The following is a 20,926-nucleotide window of genomic DNA, read 5'->3' as shown; positions in this document are numbered from 1 at the left end:
TGTATGCCTGGTAATAATTATCTCGAAGTCCTAGCAGTAAAATTATTAAAGCAGAAATAAAACAATATTGCTTTTTGTAAACTATATCAATTATCGAGAAAACAGAAGACCACAATATTTCCCCTCGTTTTTCACTGAAGTATTTGTAGGTAGACTACTAAATTTAATATTATTTTTTTTTTTCATCATTAAGGCTGAAATAAAACAATATTGCTTTTTGTAAACTATATTAATTATTGAGAAAACAGAAGAGCACAATATTTCCCCTCGTTTTCACTGAAGTATTTGTAGGTAGACTACTAAATTTAATATTAAATATATTTTTTATTATTAAGGCTGAAATAAAACAATATTGCTTTTTGTAAACTATATCAATTATTGAGTAAACAGAAAAGCACAATATTTCCCCTCGTTTTTCACTGAAGTATTTGTAGGCAGACTACTAAATTTAATATTAAATATATTTTTTATTATTAAGGCTGAAATAAAACAATATTGCTTTTTGTAAACTATATAAATTATTGAGTAAACAGAAAAGCACAATATTTTCCCTCGTTTTTCACTGAAGTATTTGTAAGTAGACGACTAAATTTAAAATTAAATTTATTTAATATTAAATGTATTTGTTTTATGAACTAGTATCGAATAAGATTACTAACAATATCCACGATGAGTAGGTCTATCATTAGGTGTCACCAACATCTTGAAATATCACTTAGCCTCTTCAAAGCTTGTGAAAAGTTGTTAATACAAAAACCGACATAGATGGATGAGATATTAAAAGTATTAAATGAAACCATAATCGATTTATTTGCTGTAAATTAAAAGCTGGTTTAACGAGGGCGGAATGGGCTTGGTATATATGCCAATCCACTTTCTGCCTTGCCGTTATCGCTCTCCACACTTCCGCTAACGGAAGTTGGCTATTTATCTTTTAAGAACTCCAAAATCTGTGTGTACGTACACACACACTTGTTAATGCGCAACAACCAAACACGTTACTACTTAACTAACTACCGAGAGTACGTTAATTAACATATAATGACGTTTTAGAATACGAAATGGATTTATTTATATTTGCTATTTTGATTTTTAGCCGAATTTTTGGATTGGTACAAACAGAAATTTTGGGTGAGTAGCAAACTAAAGAGTAGCGAACAATGCTCAGACGTAAACATCTGGAGTCTGTTTTATCCATTGTTTTGTTTTCAATTGAAAAAATAACTAGACATGAAACTCGTCACTTTGACGAGTTAGTTATCCGCTCGACAAACGCCACGTGCACGTCATACGTTAGAATATTGCACACAGAAAAATATTAAGGCATTATGACCTGAACTGAAGAATATGATATGTTGTTATTTCTGAATTATGTTATTTTGTTGTCATATACATAGTATACACAGTACAATCTGTATACATATCACAAACAGTGTAAAATAGGTGAAATTACGGGACCCGTATTTTATTGTAATTTTTAACATCTTGACGGTTTTAAAATGAAATGCAAAAGTAGAAATTTCAGAATAAAATTATCTCAGCAACAACATATTAACGTGTAGAAGAAATTTGAATACGTGAAATATTGATGCGCGCTCTTTTAAATGTAATGAAATATAACGCAAAAGATGAAAATATGACTTTTTGTATTTAACTGGCCATATGATGACGTCACAACATTCGATTGGCACAATTTTCTTATGATTTTGTATCTAAAATACAATAGCTACCTGAAAACGTTTGAATCGTGATTATCACATTTTATTCTTACGAGCTATACCAGATTAAAATTTACTGTAAAGATGAAATTAATGACCAACGTAATTTAAATTTTTAGGCATGATGACGTTAAAAAAATTAAAAAATTTTTAATTCATGCAAAACATAGTTGATAGACCTAGAATATATTAAAATCGGGGTGAAAATGAACAACGAATAAGTGGAGATGCGCTCTATTAAATGTGATGAGCTATGACGAAAGAGACAAAAATCCTATATTTTATATTTGCGTGGCCATACGATGACGTCACAATGTCCGGTTAGCCATATTAATGCATAATTCAATATCTACCATTCATCAACTTCCAGAATATGTAATTAAAAAAAAGTTCTCCATGTAGTTTAGAATCTATGACTGTTTAAAAATAGGCATAATTTTGACGAATTTTTGAACTTTTTCACCAGAAACGCGTGCAAATTATTTAATTCGACGTGCTCGTATGACGTAATTTTAAGTCGAAATTGTTTAAAAGTTGGTAACATTACTATAAAAGGCTGAAAAAACATAAATCACGCGAAAAAAATATGTTTTTAACGCTACGTGTGCACCGCGTGCGTAAAAAGTTTCGCGCGCGTGGGAATTTTTGACATGCTCAAAATGACATGAAACGCATAGAAAGTTGATTAGACGTTGATTTTTCGCACGTTAAAATTTTAAACGCGCGTGCGCGCGTAACTTTTTGTGAAACATGCTATTTTTAATCCATAGAAAGTTTGCGCTTGATATGACTTAAATTTTCACAAAGTTTCAAAACAAAATTATGTTTGGTTTTTAGTCTATGATCAATCATTGAAATTCATAAAATCGCACGTAAGTCACGTTGCGCAACTCTGACATCATTCAAAAATAGGAGGTGCACAAGTTCACGTATATGCCGATATGTTGACAAAGTTACGATATGTTCTGTTTACACGTTTTAGAGAAACGCGACGCACAAAAATGACAGAAAGAAAGAAGTATAATACAGAAAAAAAAAAATTTGATGAAACAGGACGATTACAAGGAGTTATCCGCTACTAAGCGGATAACTAATAAAGAAACGGAGTATGTTTAACATGGAGATATAGAGAGATACTTTTTAACTTAAATCTAAAATTACTGTACTAAAAAATATGCTACAATTAAAATAGACAACGCATTATTATTATTGTATATTTCCTTTTTCCAATAGATGTAATTTTAGATTCGAAGAGATATGAATTATGTTATGATTGCCTTTTTTTATGTTTACTTTTGAAATTTACCACCATTACCATTGTTTTAACGGATAATAATTTACAGCTTTAAAAGTCTTCTATAAGAAAAAAAGTCACTGAGACAAAGAATAGTTAAATTATGGCAAAAGATTTATATAATAATTAAGGGGAATCCTAATTAAGTATGTGAATGATAATGAAGATAAAGCTGGTGACGTAATGATCGTGCGATCATCATAAGGCTGTAACATTTTATAGCTCCATGGTGAGATGGAACAGGATTACCTGTTATCGTATTATAATTATATAGGTCTTAGTAGGCCTACAGTCTAATTTATAAATAATTACATCTACAATATGTACGAACAAGGTATGATGATGCCGCAAAAGGAGATTATTATGCACACGAAAATGAGTAGATGACGTAATAATACATCTTACAAATTATCCAAAGCCAAATATGCTTTATCATTTTAAAGTCAAACGACTATTCTCATTATTGTTACAACTTTGCACCTACAATATGTCCTACCATTCCCAGGCACCTACTTAATTGATAATGGTAAAAACATCTTTTTTTTTTGTTTAAGCCAGGGGGAATGTATACTGTCGGTGGACCATAAATGATGACTATCAACCAATGGGGGTTTATACCGTCATGTATCAACCATCTTGTTATTCCACTAACAAGCATTTTGTCTTATTTTCTTTCTTTTTCTTAATATAACCATGTAACTATATTGATAAGATAAAAGATAAAATAAACAAACTATTAAGATAATTAATCATGTTTAAAAAAAATGTATTACCTTATTAATGAACTACTATCTGTACTTTGAAACGGGATAATCTAAATATAAAACAAACATAAAAATTCCATTAATGTATTTATAGTAAAGTCTTGTTGCTACAAAACGCAAGGTACTTTAAAAACAATTGACTAGTAAATTCATATTTAAGATTTCCTGCTTAAAAGAATCAGTTAGAATGACCTCTGAGTATTGTTTCTTAATTGCTCTCCCAAATAATTGGAGCATGATCCCAAACTACAACATTACACAAACAACATAGGTAGATGTTATTTGTTTCTAATTTTTTTTAAACATTATAGCAACATAATATACTGGTTGTTGACGATACAGCTGTCGAGGTCTAGACCTGTGGGATGGAGTAACGGAAGTGGCAAACCTTCCCCTTTTTTAAATTGGGTTTTGTTAGATTGTTAGGTCAACCAGGTTTTTGTTATCTCAGGTACCGTCTTCGTCTGCGGTAATTCATATTTCTGGATTATCTTGTCTTTACCTTCTAATGAAATCCATCCTTTTCATTTTGATAATAAAGTTAGTACATTTATTTTAATTAAAGTATTTATGGTAATTAGAATTAAAACAAATGTTCAAGAGTTTTTTTACCATATTTAATGAGGTGATCCATCCAGCAATTGCTGAACATTAGGGACCCTCAGAGGTTCAAAAGACAAACATATACACAAGATGCTCTACATAAACAAAGTCTCATTACAATCCTGACATGTGACGGGACTTGAACACAGGAACCTTGGAGTGGTAGCCAAGCATCATAACCACCAAGCCACAATTCCACTCCAGTCTGTTCATAATGTCCATTTTACGTTTAATCTCTTAGTCCTACTGATTGTTTACTATTTCAGGAAATAATATAATTTTCATCAACAAGTTTCCAATTGTCAGCGTATCTGGTAACACCGAATTACTGTGTTTGGACACACGCAGTACACTTGAAAATGTGTCGTTGACATTGGATCGTCTTTACAATACCAGTTATGACTTTCAGCTAACATCAACATTCAGTGGGCTACCGATTCGTGATCAAGACGAAGTGGAATTGATGTTAGAAGAAGAATCGCAAGCATATGCAAGATTCGGAGCATTTTCCTGCTCTTATAAAGATAAAGAAAAAGGACCCTTTTCTACAGTAACAATATCCGAAAATGGTAGGTTTAGGATCTGAATTTTTTTTTTGGCCAAATTTTGTAGACAAAGTCTGCAGTTTTTATTAATTTTTTAAAGGCCAAAAAAATTGAGTCTGATTCCTTTGTCGTGCTTGTTGACCTCGGCATACACCATTAACACAATTGCTTTACAAACAATACAGTAGTAGTATCCAGGGGCATCGTATTTGGGGTACGCATGTAAGCTGAAATACATAACATATTTAAACGTACCTTACTGAGGATGCCATATTTGATCCGTTCGAACCTTCATTGTTTAAAGAATATCTAGGCCTACTGTCAATCAATGTTTTCAGACACATCTTGTTGAACACATGTTTCCGTATTCAACATTATACCTACACCACACACTTATATTGACCCATCTAGGTCAACCATAACTTCTTTTATGAACTTCTTTTCAGAAATATCCAGTCCTCAGTAACTTTCCGCAAACAGTCCGTTAAACTGCTATGGAGTTAGCTGACATTTTCAACTAACTCCATAGCAGTTCGATAACTTTTTAGCAAACACCCTTCTACCATTAAAGTAACCTTTTAGCCAACGCCCTTCTCATAATTAAAGTAACTTTGTCAGAAAACGCCCTTCAATCATTTCAGTAACTTTTCAGAAAAACGCCTTTGTACCATTAAAATAACTTTGTTCATTATATACCATCACATTATGAGGAAAACCCCTACCATTTTAATAACTTTTTCAGCAAACGCCCACCATTTCAGTAACTTTTTCAGCAAACGCCGACCACTTTTCATTAACCTTTTCAGTTTTTTTCGAAATGACCACCATATATAACATTTTTTTTTCAAACAAATGTTCTTCGTATTGATAGTTCTAGATAAAAAAAATAGTCCCATGTTCCATTACTTACCTTTACTTTCAGAATACTTTTTTTCTAAGTAGGGCTATTAATAAGTTGGTAAAGTCAATGGTTTGATATCTCGGTACTCATACAAACACTTAAAAAAATTAATAATAATAAATATACTGAAACAAAAATCTTCACAGCTGTCCTGTTACTGTTTTCTAATAATATTGTAGGCCTACTTTGCAATTAGTTTATCTTAATTAAATATCGAACTGATTGCAATGAATATGAAGGACACATAGGCCTAGTTGGAACCCGCACCTGGACACCGGTTGCGCCTCACCACTCCCATAGAAAGTACAATATCGAATCTATTGTGTTCAAAGTGATTATTCTAATAGATAACACAGATTCCCTTCGTACAATACAAAGAAGCATATTTCATATGTTTTCTATTGTTGGTCATATCACCTCTCGTTTCTAAGCCTATACAATGTATTTCATATTAAGTTTAAATTTGTACTTATACAAACTATTACGAACGAAATTTTATGTAATGTTCCCAGAAATTATTTTTTAGTTTCAACTTTCTTTCTTTATTTATTTATTATTCTCTTTTTCTCATTGTCACAGATTGTCCTCACTTTATAGTTTGAACATTAATTAGAATTAATTCTCGACTGTCAATCACCACCGTTGTCTTATTGTTGTTGTGGTTTTCTCCATATCTTTGGAATTGTTCTCTTTCCATTTCGCTTAGTAACTGGTGATCAGGTTGAGGTGTATTAATAGAGATTTAGGTTTAAAGGAAGATATTGTTTATATATGAAAAGCAAAGTGAGACAACTTAAAAACAATAGCATTGTATCAAAGCTGTATCGATACAAATGCTATTGTTTTTAGCTTGTCTCACTTTGCTTTTCACACCTATCAGAAACAATGCTCTTCTGTAGCTATTTTCAATCCCCCCCCCCCCCCACTCCTAACTAAAATAATATACGTGGTGTACCGCAAAATTTATATCAACATTTGATTTCGCCATCCTTCAAACAATATAAAGGAAGATAAATACTGTAATTACAATTATAAATTTATTCCCATAAATAATGTATTTTGAACTAATATACATCATAAGAATGTATACGCAAATGTATGTTGATGTGAATTTACTTTTAAAAGGCCTACATATATAATAGCTGATTTTACTGCACCTCTTCCGTTTTTCTTGATTATCTTAAACAGAATAAATGTCTGTCCGGGTCAAAGCAAAGTCATACATGTGGTTCATTGCCATTTGCTAATTGCAATCAGACACGTATTAATTCAAAGTTTTGTCTTTTCTTCTTCTTTCATTTAGTTACCCCAAAATAAGTTATAAACATTGTCAACATAAGTAACAGCCCCTAAACATTGAAGAATAAATAGATAATAGATAAATAAGGGCAATCTTTTTAAACTTACTTTCTCTTTAAATATATAATCAATCTTAAACAAAAATGTGATTTATAATCATCTGGGATACCATTTCACATTTTGCACAAGAATACCTGATAGAGTGTTGTCCCATATTTGTTCGATATTTTGGTATTATACAAACTCTAGATTTTAACCAAAATATTCAAACTATAATATGGAGAACTTCATGGTTTTATTTCTACGCAATGATTTTTGTTAAATATGTTTACTGTAAACAATCCCACGTAATTACATTAAATTAAATTAATTAATTAAATTTGAATTTAACAGCAATTTTACAAGTCGATCAGTTATTTTACACAACAAGTGTTGGTGAATCGATTTCGATTATCTTGAGAAAAACGTCTGAATTCCAAGCAAACGAGACTCTTGTTTGGCGGTACAACGGCCAGATTGATGAAAATCTAAAATATGAAATTACTACAACAGATGTTATTTACAGTATCACTGCAGCCCAGTTACACCACGCGGGAGTGTATGAGGTATACCAATCAGAACGAGCGTTAGGTGTATCTTTCCAAGTACAAGTCAAGGGTAAGGATTGTTAGGAGGTCATCACTAATAATACTATTATGAATTAGTTAATAGATACATAATTATTTAAAATATTATTAGGTGTAGGCAATAACAATGTATAATATAGTTAATAATAAACGAAAAGGCGTTTCCTATTAACAGCTCAATTTTTCGAATGGTACATTATAATAATTAGGTTTTTAACAATATTTTAGTGTGTCCTAACGGTAAATTCAACCCTCCAAATTGTGACCAGGATTGCCCAAAGTGTTACAATGGCGGAGTCTGTGACGAAGGTGGCTTTTGCATTTGTCATCCGAACTTTATTAGTGAACATTGCGAAACGGGTAAGTATACTAAAAATCTGTCTAAACTATTAATATAGTTTTACAAAAAAGTGGGATGTGCCGAAATATGGTAGTGATATACCCAAATATGGTAGTGGTATGCCATCATCATGTCCATGTATGGGCATATTACATTCAGAGCTTTACAGCATATAGGCCTAAACCAGTAATACCAAGGCAATATTTATGCCTGGTAATAAGTTAGCATCCCGATATCTATGTAATTACGTATTTGGCTTCTATAATAGCTTGTCCAGCAAACACATATGGAGATGAATGTCTACATGACTGCCCTGAAGAAGGATGCAGATGGCAGTTCTGTAAGGACAACCCGTTTGGATGCAAGTGCGGAAGTGGATTCACAGGTCCTGGATGTAATGAACGTACGTCATCTTTCTATTGATTGAGTCCGACGATGAATTATATTTCATGTCATTAATTTAACCAAATACCAATAACGTCAGATATAAGAGAGAATCGGTTAGGAATTGCTAAAGTAACAAGAGTCAGCAATCCAATGATATTACCTAAAATAAATGTATAATTATATAAACAGTATATGTAGACGTGTACATATAACATATACAAACTTACAATATATAAATATAAAATGTGTTTTAAAACAGTAAACAATATATTTATATATTATTTAGTAACAGCTAATTGTTGATTGCGATTGGTAAAAAGAGTGAACATCTTTGTTAATTTTAATTTGCACAAAATTACAGATTAGATTAAAACATCAATCAATGTCAATGAAAGCATAATTCAAAAACGTTATTTTCTAATTAGCATGTTCTGATGGTTTCTATGGACCCGACTGCCGTGAAACATGTACATGTATGAATGGAGCAAGTTGCGATAGACAACGTGGCTGTATTTGTACGGATGGTTTTAGAGGGCCTACATGTTCGTCAGAGAGTATGTATACTTAGATTATTTTAGAATAAAAATAATAATAATTAGAGCATACAACCAAAAAATAATATTTTTATTCTTTGAATCACTTAGTATGTGTCGAACAATTTCATAAACAAAAAAACGAGTTTTGGGTGACAATCAATATTTCAATTTAACAACTATACTGAACAACACCACGAATTGGGTAAATAAATACGTTTTGTAAATGCAGTTAAAATGTAAGCATTTGAAAAGTGGTTAAAATTCATTAATCGAACCTTTTCTCAAATTCTATAATCAATTTTCACTTTTTTTTATTATGCAAGGATTCACGTTTACAGCCACCAAAACAGAGGTAAACTTGTTTGATGACGAATCTATTACGCTGAACTGCACATGCTCAGATGATGATTGTCCAAACCCGCCATACATTACGGTAAGCACAATGATGATGATAATGATGACGATGATGGTGACGATGATGATGATGACGATGATGACGATAATAACAATGATGATGATGATGATGATGACGATGATGATGATAATAACAATTATGGTAGTGACGCTGATGATGATGATGATGACGATGATGACGATAATAACAATGATGATGATGATGATGATGACGATGATGATGATAATAACAATTATGGTAGTGACGCTGATGATGATGATGATGATGACGATGATGACGATAATAACAATGATGATGATGATGATGATGATGATAGTGATGATGATGATGACGATGAAAATAAACAAATACATATCATTTTTCCACCGGCCTCCCTCGTATATTAGAGATGGAACAAACTGCCTCACCAAATTACGTGTAATTTTCGAGTGAAATTTAAGGGCACGTAAACCTTAACATATATCAGTGATTATCAACATCAATCAATGTATTCGTTGTAGTTTGTTGGAATCGGACCCAAGCCATGGTATGAAGGTACACAACAAGACGAACTAACAGACCATTCAGCACAGTTTAAGTTTATTCCCAAGAAAAATAATGGGCAACTAGAGTTTAGTTGTAATATTGGTCAATACAATGTTTCAACCGTTATTGTGGCAACAGGTAAGAAGAATCTTTTGGCCTAAAATACTTAGGGCTAACCGGGACAAAACAAAACAAAACAGACAATGATTTCATACTAAACTAATAAGAGGAATGTCCTTTAAAGTATTTTCACACCATCATACCATCCTGTTCGCTTAACAGTAGAGCATATAAACAACAATTAAACATACGAGCTGCAGAAGTCAGTTTTTCCTTGTTGCTTAAATCTATTTCTATTTACCTTTATAAAAAAAACAAATTAATTTTATTGTTAAAACCCAAAATGTTGGTTTTAATTGAGTCCAATTTTCTGTGCTTTGGACAGGTACTGACCCGGTTTCTGCTAAGGAAAGAGTCCTCCAAGACAATATTGGTGTTGATGCCGAATTGGCATGTTCTCTTGATGTGACCTACGACGAAAGCACGGTAGTGTTTTTAATAACTCCTTCCAACCAAGAGGTATCTCCACACCAGACTCTTAGTAGTGAATATAGATTCTACGTTGAGAATGCTGAACCCGGAGACTACACTTGTCGGGTGATTAACGGCACTGGATACGCCGATACAACATGGTACTTTAGGTTGAAAGGTTAGTGGCTTTTATCTTCATTGATGTTGTTGTGGATCGCCTGATGTACATAAATGTTGATTTTCACTACCACTAACCCAATAAACCGAAACCTATGTTTTATTCATTGTCGAATTTCTACTGGTAAATTGGAAAATACACCAACGTTGCCTTCAAAATTATGTATCTGGAGAAGAATTTTGATGATTGTATCATCGATCCAGAAAGGTAAATAGATAGTTAAAGGTTAGCTCTTTAATTGGATTTTGTTTGACAAACTGTACAATTATATCAACAGAACCTCCTACCCCCACCATGGGGCCAAGCGTAATCGAAAACAACAACCGTATTTTTCGACTTGACCTGCATATTCAAAACTACACAGGAGATGGGCCAGTTCAATCTATCTACCTTTACTATCGCCTTGAAAGCAATGAAGACTGGAAAGAGGAGTATATCAGTAAAAATGACGTGGTAAACGGGTACACGCTCGAAAATCTAACGCCTCATGCAACGTATGAGTTCAAGACCAAATTCCGACGTCCTGGGGGAAGCAGGTTGGATAATGCTATCGGCGAATTTAGTTCAATTTCCACAATTACAATAAAATGTAGTGGTAAGTGGCCAACACACAACGTACCTTTAAAACCCATCTCGGGACGTAGATATATATGAAAAAAATCCCAGAAATATGCATAACTAATAACACTAATAATAAACAATAACAAACATTGTGTAAGATCTGCTATTGCTATAACATTCTGTTATATAGGCCTACATGAAGTGAACGTAAAGTACTATGATCATACGTTAAATTTATGCACACGCAAACGTATGACGAAACGCAATTTTATTATTTATTACCAACTGATATTTTTCCAGTAAGCCCATATACATTCATCCGATTCTGCAGCTGTCACTCGATAGGTACTAACTGACCATCGAAAGTCATCTAGAAACAAGTTTCTATAACAGTACTAAATCACCTATTTTCATTCATAGCTCCCGCACATGCGCCGTCGATTGTTCCTCCTCGTCCTGATAAACATAGCCCTGACGAAAACACAATAACTGTTGCCTGGACGGTAAGAATATACAACTTTGTTAAAAAGTCATGCTATGAGTGACAGGAGAATAATGAAAATAAGAATTGTCTGCAAAAATGTTTTTTTTTTTCGTGTTCAAACCCGAACGAACTCTTTTACAGATGACGTCACCGACTAATCCGCCTGATTACGATAGTTTTGAAATAAATTATCGAGAGTCAGGAGATAAATATGGAGAAAAGACATTGTTTATAGCGGACCCGACCACTCAAGAGTATAATATAACTGGACTTAGGCCTTATGAATCTTACACCGTCTACATGATAGCAATAAACTGTGGGCTGAATGGGAGGCCATCTAGACAATATAACTACCGAGTTTCTCAGGGCCGTAAGTTCTATTTAATTTGAATATATAATATATCAAAAACATACAATTAAATTGATATTTTGACTAGGAATTAAACACCAAAAAAAATCACACGCATAAGGTCGAATGCAATTCAATTACAATGTAGATTACCGTACTAATGAATTACTATAATTAGTACGGTACTCAATTCAAACTCTAACCAGGATTTAAATAGAGTTTAATGAAAAACAATAAGTTATTTGTCTGTGTTTATTTTCCGACAGCTCCGGAGAAAGTTGAAAACCTTATAGGCAAAGTTAATATAGACAGAAATAGCAAACAGCCGTATATAATCGTATCGTGGAGTAAACCTTTGCAGACTAACGGCGTTATTCAATCCTATAACGTGACTGTGGTTAGACGCACAGAAGACCCAGAGAAAACGACGTACATGGTTCACCCTCTTTATAAGAAGATTGAAAAGTTAAGATGGCATACAGAATATTTGATTTATGTCAGTGCACGTACAGCATCACCGAAACTTGGAGTGCAGAATACGCTTGTGAAATCAACGCCACAGAGCAGTAAGTACATTTCATAGCAGTGGAGATACAAAAAAAACAGAAAGCATTTACTGGGCTTGATCTGAGTGTATAAGATATATATGTTACTTGATTTGTAATACTAAAACAATAATTTAATCTCATATTTTTCTCATTCATACGTTTATATTATTAGTGCAACCATGGAAGGTTTGTTTCCGTCATAGATATGATGTCCCACCGATATATTATTCTAATAACATTTTTAAGATTAATCACAAAGATTGGTTTTGGAATGCTGAAGATGGGGACATATCATGAGTTGTTTTTTATAGAAATATTTTGTTTTTATACCTGCCACAACCATCACTTAAACTACACGCTCGACAATCCACCATCCCCATTTAAAATTTGTGGATTTACATTACATTATCATTTACCTGCAGGTCCTTCTGACGCTCCAGTCAACATCCAACATCAATCAACAACGACCTCTATATCAGTGTCATGGGACAAACCACTAGAAGCGAATGGTATCATCACACAATATGAGACTTGCTTATCATACACTTCTGGTGTTTCTGATGATGAAGCCAACTGCACAGTCAAGCCTACCAGTGGTGTTACGTACAGTTCGTTACAACCAGACACCATTTACTTTATGAACGTTCGTGCTTCTACCACTGAAGGATATGGACCGTGGAGTTCTGTCATAGAAATGAGAACAACGCCTATAACAAGTATGACGTCATATTTTTCTTCATACATATTAAAAGCAAGATTGCTAGGGTAGGCCTAAATGTGTAGTGGAGGACTAGAGAAAGATGAACTTTGTTTCGTTTAGTCGATGCTTTGAAACAAAAGGAAAATTTCCGACAAAAGTAGGGTTTTGCCAGATCGGGTCACATAGTTGAAACTAAGTGTTGTATAGTACCTACATTATAAATACCTAGCGTAGCTGAACCACTATTTCTAGAATGTGGTCTAAAATGTATCTATATCAAGCCTAAGATTTTGCTTAATTATTTATTTATGACCCATCGCTTTGCTGTTTTTGTCTTTGGTACTTATAAACTCCGTTTACATTAAAACAACATTTATTCCATCTAATGCCATACAAATAATACAGAGCATAAAATCAGGACCAACCTAGAAGTATATTTGTCTTAGTTTTGGGCCTTTAACATGGTTAAAAAATAACAAGTACAAGGGAGATACGAAGCATAATAACAGAATAAACAAAAGCTATAGAAGGTTTAGACAAGCTAATACCTAAAATATGTATTTAAGTTAATATTGATATGTATTTTCTATTTAAACTTCCAGCAACTAGAAAAACTACGGCACCAATTGAACCGAAGCAAAAGACTGCGAGGGAGGAATCGACATCAGGTGATAGTACCGGTGACCAGCCCAACGACAACAGCAGTAAAAACAGTATAATAACTGTGGTTATCGTTGTGCTTATTATTATACTAGCGTTTGTTTTTGTTGCTACAGCTGCTTGTGTCGTCAAACAAAAGTCAAAGAATAATCGGGAACAAGCTGAAACTCCGATGAGTTACCAAGGAGTAAGGATTCAGATTTTAGTGACCTTGCTTATTTTATTACTCGCAAATTAGATACCTATAATAAGTAGGCCTACCTCAAGTAAGAAATCTTTCATATTAGTCAGAATGCTTTTTTGTTTAAATATAAAAGAGTTGGGGACTTGCGGCAAAAGTTAGGATTTGATTGTATAAATATTCATATACAAAAATAGTATTTATTTAGTTTTTATCTCACAATCCTTTCTGTTCTTTAAATAATACTCTCTTATATACTGTATTTCAGCTTCTTCGACAACGCACCGTGGCAAACGATTATGATACTGGCGTAGCGCAACCAAGATCTCCAAGTCGAATCCCAATGTCTCTTTCTTCACAACAGGGAAACGTGTTCGTTTTCCCCACACCGTCACCTCCTTTATCACCAGGAGCTTTCGGTCCTATGTCCCCCTTGTCACCTAGTTACTCTATGAAATCACAGCTTTCTCCTCCACCGACATACTATCAGATACCATGGAAAGACATGGTCCTGGAAAATATAATCATCGCTGAAGGCAACTTTGGCCAAGTGATGAAGGCAGTGATAAAGAAAGAGGACACAGCAGTTCAGGCTGCCGTTAAAATGCTGAAAGGTTAGTTATAGGAATAAGTATGTAAAGCGTGGTTCCGGCGTATCGACGCAAAGTTCTGTATTGCGTAATCACAAGTGGGAACCGACGACGCAATAGTGCTGCAAACATCGCAGGTTTGATTTCACGCAGGTGTGGAGGCAAACAAAATTATTAGAAGGGCATTTGCTTACGTTGCGTAGATTGCGTTACGTTTCGTCGCTAGTAGTGGGAACCACGCTTTAAGGCATGCTTATGTCACACTTACGAAAGGTTACTTACCTATGTGTTAAAACATGCTTCATCGCGTTTTAAACGCACCTCCAAAAAAAGGTAGACCTATTGCTTTGAAAAAGTTAATATTGTATATAATATGTGACACATAATGTTTCTGTTTTTTATTTGTACAGAAGGCGTAACTGACAACGATCGACGGGATTTCATTGGAGAGCTTGACATAATGTGTAAAGTTGGATATCATCCAAATATTGTGAATCTTATCGGTGCTTGTGAATACGAAGGTATTAAGAACACTATTTAACCTAAATATTGTTTCAAAAGGAATGAAATTAACTGAATTTTTTTAAATACCATAAATAACATAAAAATAATCATTTCTATAGCGCCTTTACAGATCAAAGTGGTTTACAAGAGCCCATCTAAACACTCCATGCGTATAGGAAAATTATTAACTTATTAGTATTATTATTTTGTTGGTAATGGGTATATATTTTTAGCATGTCTGTTTTATTCTTGATGTTATTGTAATACATTGACCGTTTGATCACATTGCATCAGGTGTATTGTACGTTGCGACTGAATACGCCGAACATGGTAATCTGTTGAACTACCTTCGCCACAGCCGTTGCATTGAGACTGATCCGAATTATGCAACCAAAACCAACATGTCGTCGACGTTATCGTCAGAGGATCTTCTCCAGTTTGCGGCAGACGTGACACTTGGCATGAAGCACCTATCAGAAAAAGGAGTATGTACAGATCTACAATTTGTTTGTTTTTGTATTTATATAATAAATAATAATAATTATATTTAAACAAGAATAAAGAGAATTCATTAACTATACTTCTAAAGCTCTGTCTACACTATCAAACGTTATGAAAAAATGTGATATGCCCATTTATGGACATGATGATGTAATATCACTATTTAGGTATATCACTAACATCACCACTTAAAGGTAAGAATCACTACCATATTTGGGCACACAACACTTTTGTCAAACTAGTTTGATAGTGTAGAACTTTAAAGGTTACATAATTGTTCACAGGATCGACAAACGTACACAGGAATCTCTACATAACTTTCTATATTATATAATCTTTTTTAGTGTGTTCATCGAGATCTTGCTGCGAGAAATGTATTGCTTTGTGAAGGACCAGGTCTCAAAATGGTGGCCAAAGTTACAGACTTTGGGTTGTCGAGGAGTGAAGAAGTCTATGTTAAAACGACCGCTGTGAGTTATTTTTTTTACCAAATAAAAAAAAAGTAAATTTAATGAAATAAACAAAAGACTACTGTAATTGTTTCTTTTTTGTATAAGGAATGAACTATGTTTGTAAAATTGTTTAAAAGATATTTTTGATTTATAATTATACAGGGTCGACTTCCTGTCAGGTGGATGGCAATAGAGTCTATCAACTACAGTGTGTATACAACCAAAAGTGACGTGTAAGTTTGCATTCAGAACTTTGATGATGACAAACTTACTACAAACACACGTATTAAAATACGTGTGTTTGTAGTAAGTTTGTCATCGTGGCACTAGACACACACAAAAAGAATTTTAAACGCATTGTATATTAATAGTGAATCTAACTTTTTGGTTATGCGCAAAAACCTCATGATTTTGACATGCTGGCAAGACATTATAACTCTAATGCAGGCGATTTCTGCTGGTGACGTTTACTTCAACCAAGATTCCATAGGAACAATGTTCAATGATAAGACAATACTAAAAACACACAACACATGTGTTGACAATCATTCTATACTATAAAGGCTCTTTTCCATCTTACGAAGATTTGACATTTTAAAACTGTAGATTGTGATGTTTTTGAATGATCTAATTTATGGAATTGATGATAAGTATCTTTGAAAACTTCTTTTCCCAAATGATTAATTTTACAGTTATCCATCAGTCTGTAACAAATAATGCAGAACTCTGAGTTAAGTAACATTAAACCCTAATAAGTTCTGCATTATCGATTATTATCGATTATCGATTTTAAAAGTTCTCTTTATTTTGTTACAGATGGTCATTTGGAATTCTTTTATGGGAAATTGTAACACTTGGTAAGTGTTAACTTAATTATTTGAAATTGCTACACAATTTGTATTTATAATTTCTCTCCAGGAAGTGGAGTGACCTAGAGCTTGTGAAGGTGCACTAACCATAGAGAAGCAAAATAATGGCAAAGTACTTGGTTCAAATCAAATTTACGATCTAGTGTAGAATTGTTCTAAATTCTGATTTTGGCAATATACTGTTGCATACAAATGAATAATTACGATGATTAGTTACAATATTGAAATTGCTACAGTATATAGTTCTTTTATCACAAATATTAGAGTTTATTTTTAGAATTTTTTGTTTTTGTTTTGATGAGCCTATTCACTACAAGCTATGCTTCCATTTAGGCTCCTCCACTTTATATATGTTTATTAGTAAAGTGACATAAAATGAAATAATAATAATAATAATAATAATAATAAAATTATTGAATAATGATGAATGTTAGGCCATACTCCTGATAATTTCATCTGATAAATTTTTAAATGATTGACAAAATTTATAACCGAATTTGCAGAACCGTTTGTAAGGTGAATATAATAAAGTAGGCCTAATTAAATGAATTTAGTTACAAACGGAAGATAATGGACATTAAATCTCCTTATAACAGGTGGAACGCCTTATCCTGGAATGACCTGCGCAGAACTGTACGATAAGTTGCCTACCGGATACAGGATGCAGAAACCGCTAAATTGTGATGATGAAATGTAAAGTAGAATTAAATTTCTTTTGTTAAGATTTCCTTTGTGGTAGTAGTAGGTCCGAGTTCAAGGAGTTTACACAATTATTTTTAGTTAGTTCAATGACACAAAATTAAGACAACATGATTAAAGATAATTACACATTTTGATTAGTTATTGTTATTGACTGATATAGTTTGTGATTGGTCTATTTTTTTAAAATTTTAAATAGCCTACTGATCAATAAGAAAATAATATAAGAGGACCTATTAATGAAAACTTTAAAAATAATAATATACTCTTATCTTTATCGCCTAGACTATAAATACATTTTGTTGAAAAAAAGAAGAAAGGTTAAGTGTATTCTGTTAATATGGCATGTGTATGTCTGTAGGCCTATGTGTGTATGATTCGCCTTACTTATGTTATGTACTTTAATAAGTGTATACAATAGACGCTCATACTTGCTATCCACTATTATTGTTGAAAATGATTCAGAAAAATATTCCTCTCCACCACATCGGTGATGAATTTAATGAATTAATGAATATAAATATAATAATAAATTAATATAGTAAATAAATAATGATGTATGTTGTAAAATTGAAATTGAATTGAATGATAAATTTCAAAAAATAATGTGGTATTGTTATTTTGTTTGCAGTTACGACATAATGAAACATTGTTGGCGGGACAGACCTCATGAACGACCAACCTTTGCACAGCTATATATCGCCCTCAATCGTCTAGTACAAGCACATAAGGTATGGTTCTTTTCTTCATTTTTTAAATAGTAAAAGGTCTATTTCCACTTATCTATATGATATCTGTTTAAAGAAAGAACATTCAATTCAATAAACATTATTATCCCAAACTCCGGGAAAATTCATTTGAATATACATATTCCCATAAATGATATTAGGATATTAGGATAAAGGATATTATATTTTCAATAGTTTGTGGCTGACGACGAAATTTTTATTTTTATTTTTAGCCTTATGTGAATGTAGACATGCATCCGGGTTTTTCATATGGAGATATTACGTCAGACGAGGAAATAGTTCCACCTGGGGCAGGTGCGATGCCCGAAAAGGATTATTCACAATGCTGAAATTAGGCATATACTATTTCAATAAGTATTACCTACGGTAATGTCAAAGAAGACTTTTGAATGTGACTTTAACATTGTATAAATTTAGATTTTTGCTGCTTTTACTGTTACGCGGAGGAGTCATTTGAAATCAATTGTTGGTGCTTTTTTTGCTGTTTTTCTTGTTGAGCGTATCTTGAAGCTGTTGAAAATAAGTGACGTTATTAATTACCGTGATTGTAATTAGATATTACTAAACATTGCAGATTTATATTCAACTAACAATTAACCAGTCGGATTATATCAATAATGAATGTTTTATTTTGTTTTGTGAATAACATTATGCCATCTCGTGCGAAATTCCTAATACAGTATAAATATGTCGGTTTATACGTTTTGAACAATTTTGACACTGATGGCGTCCCATGGATGATGAGGTATGGTGAGCACTGTGAAGTAAAACAACTGATATAGAAAATCGAAGACGAATATAGAAATCGAAATCGAAATGCGAACTGACTGTACATAACGGACTTTATTTGAATTTATATAATTGAAATAAATGTATAACAATGACAGTACAAGATAGAAAACTAATAGAAAGGCAGAACAACCATAAACTAACTATTTTAAAAGTCTTTTTACAAAATCTACAAGATCGAATTTACAATATAGCTTAGAATTTATGAAATAGGCCTACTGTAAATAAAAGAACACATTTGTAAAATAATATTAAGGTCTATTGATAATATTGATAAATTAATTGTTTAAACGAAATATCAAAGAACATATGAACATTCCATTGAAAAAAATAATTGATATTTAAAGTATTGTAGACTTAATTTATTGACTTATTACACCCGGTAACGTAAATTGTTGATCGCTGTACAAAATATTGTTTATACCTACAAATTGAAAAGTATACCATTGTAGGTAACTGTAAATAATCAATTAAATAATATTTAATTATTGTCTATTCCATTTATTAATATGAGGTTAAATCGTATATTATTTTTTTAGATGCTAATTACACATTAAAATATTTTGTGTCAATACGCGCTTAGTCAGTTTAAGTCCTGGCAAAAAGTATAAAGCATATAAAATACATTAAAGATAAAAATGTGTTTAAAGTATTTGCGAACACCGGTATTCAGTAAGACATTTGCATAACACTTAAAACTCGGTTGTATTGTTTTAATGCGATCGTTCATGTTGTTGCTGAAACGTAGAGAAAACGTTTGACTGCCATAAATATAGAGGTGTAGTATACGCATTGTATCATGTTGTTTTTATTATAGTAAGTAAATCATTTATTGATAAAGTATTTTGTATACCAAGAAGGTGTGATATTTTAGATCAACAATCATAGCAAGTATTTAGTAATAACAATCTAATAATTATTTATTTCTTAGCATATCGTATTCATTTGTTTGCAATTCGTTCAACTGATTGAGTTAAGGGTGACTTAAGCTTTAAATTTAGTCCAGGGGGTTAGGTGAGACCATGGAGGTAATATTTTTACCCCCAAGGGTGCTTACCTCAGTGATGCTTACTTTAGTGAAATAGGGAGGCTGCCTCCTCTCATAGTGTTTATGTGTGTGTCATATTTTTGCTTGAAATTGTGTTGTGTGTTGGGCTTGAAACAATGTGATGAGGTAATGAAGTCCATGTGTTAATGATACGTAAATCAAGGTGAGACCATGCTGACGGTAGGTGGGTTCAAGTCGGATTGCCGTGGTTAGCGTGATTAGTGACTGATTTAGGACCTTGACCAGTTGGTATAGAAGCTAGGGATGAGGCGAGTTGAACGGTTTGGTCAGTGGGTTAAAAATATGGCTTGATGAGAAGGGTGCGGGCCAATGTATGGGAGGTTGTTGTGGACGGACGAGTCGACACAAGTTTCGTGTATAACTTCAATGTCTTATCTTAAAATGGTTCAATGAATCGTTCTCGTCTATAGTTTATAAGTTTTAAAAGGTCTATACCGTGTCTCGCTATTAGTTAAGTGGGTTGGTTTTCCATTGACGTTTTCACTTTTGTCTTCGTTCAATCCTGTAGTAGTGTTTTCTAAGAAAATAAATTAAATTGTTTCCCATAACTATTATAATG

At 32.8% G+C, this 20,926-nt stretch overlaps 1 protein-coding gene across 1 annotated transcript; it reads left to right on the top strand.

Annotated features, from left to right (window-relative positions):
- Positions 1-1,025: 1,025 nt before the first annotated feature.
- LOC140051904 (angiopoietin-1 receptor-like) lies at positions 1,026-20,875 on the top strand. Its single transcript, XM_072097252.1, has 24 exons — positions 1,026-1,131; positions 4,646-4,948; positions 7,518-7,781; positions 7,979-8,110; positions 8,359-8,493; positions 8,903-9,031; positions 9,337-9,446; positions 9,929-10,091; positions 10,399-10,662; positions 10,940-11,257; positions 11,644-11,726; positions 11,849-12,077; positions 12,323-12,622; positions 13,027-13,320; positions 13,907-14,151; positions 14,414-14,759; positions 15,146-15,256; positions 15,534-15,724; positions 16,085-16,210; positions 16,355-16,425; positions 17,009-17,049; positions 17,658-17,754; positions 18,392-18,491; positions 18,722-20,875. The coding sequence occupies exons 1-24, from the start codon at positions 1,062-1,064 to the stop codon at positions 18,836-18,838; spliced, it is 4,239 nt and encodes a 1,412-aa protein (XP_071953353.1). The 5' UTR covers positions 1,026-1,061; the 3' UTR covers positions 18,839-20,875.
- The last annotated feature ends 51 nt before the right edge of the window (positions 20,876-20,926 follow it).

The sequence above is a fragment of the Antedon mediterranea genome, chromosome 6 (assembly GCF_964355755.1).
Source record: "Antedon mediterranea chromosome 6, ecAntMedi1.1, whole genome shotgun sequence".
Lineage (NCBI taxonomy): Eukaryota > Metazoa > Echinodermata > Crinoidea > Comatulida > Antedonidae > Antedon > Antedon mediterranea.
Note: the sequence above shows the minus strand (reverse complement) of the source record. Positions and strands in the feature narration are given on the sequence as shown.

Coding starts and splice junctions, on each gene's coding strand:
- LOC140051904 (XM_072097252.1), top strand. CDS start 1,062: ATGGATTTATTTATATTTGCTATTTTGATTTTTAGCCGAATTTTTGGA. Junction 10,092..10,398: donor AACCGTTATTGTGGCAACAG/GTAAGAAGAATC, acceptor TGCTTTGGACAG/GTACTGACCCGGTTTCTGCT. Junction 13,321..13,906: donor GAGAACAACGCCTATAACAA/GTATGACGTCAT, acceptor TTAAACTTCCAG/CAACTAGAAAAACTACGGCA.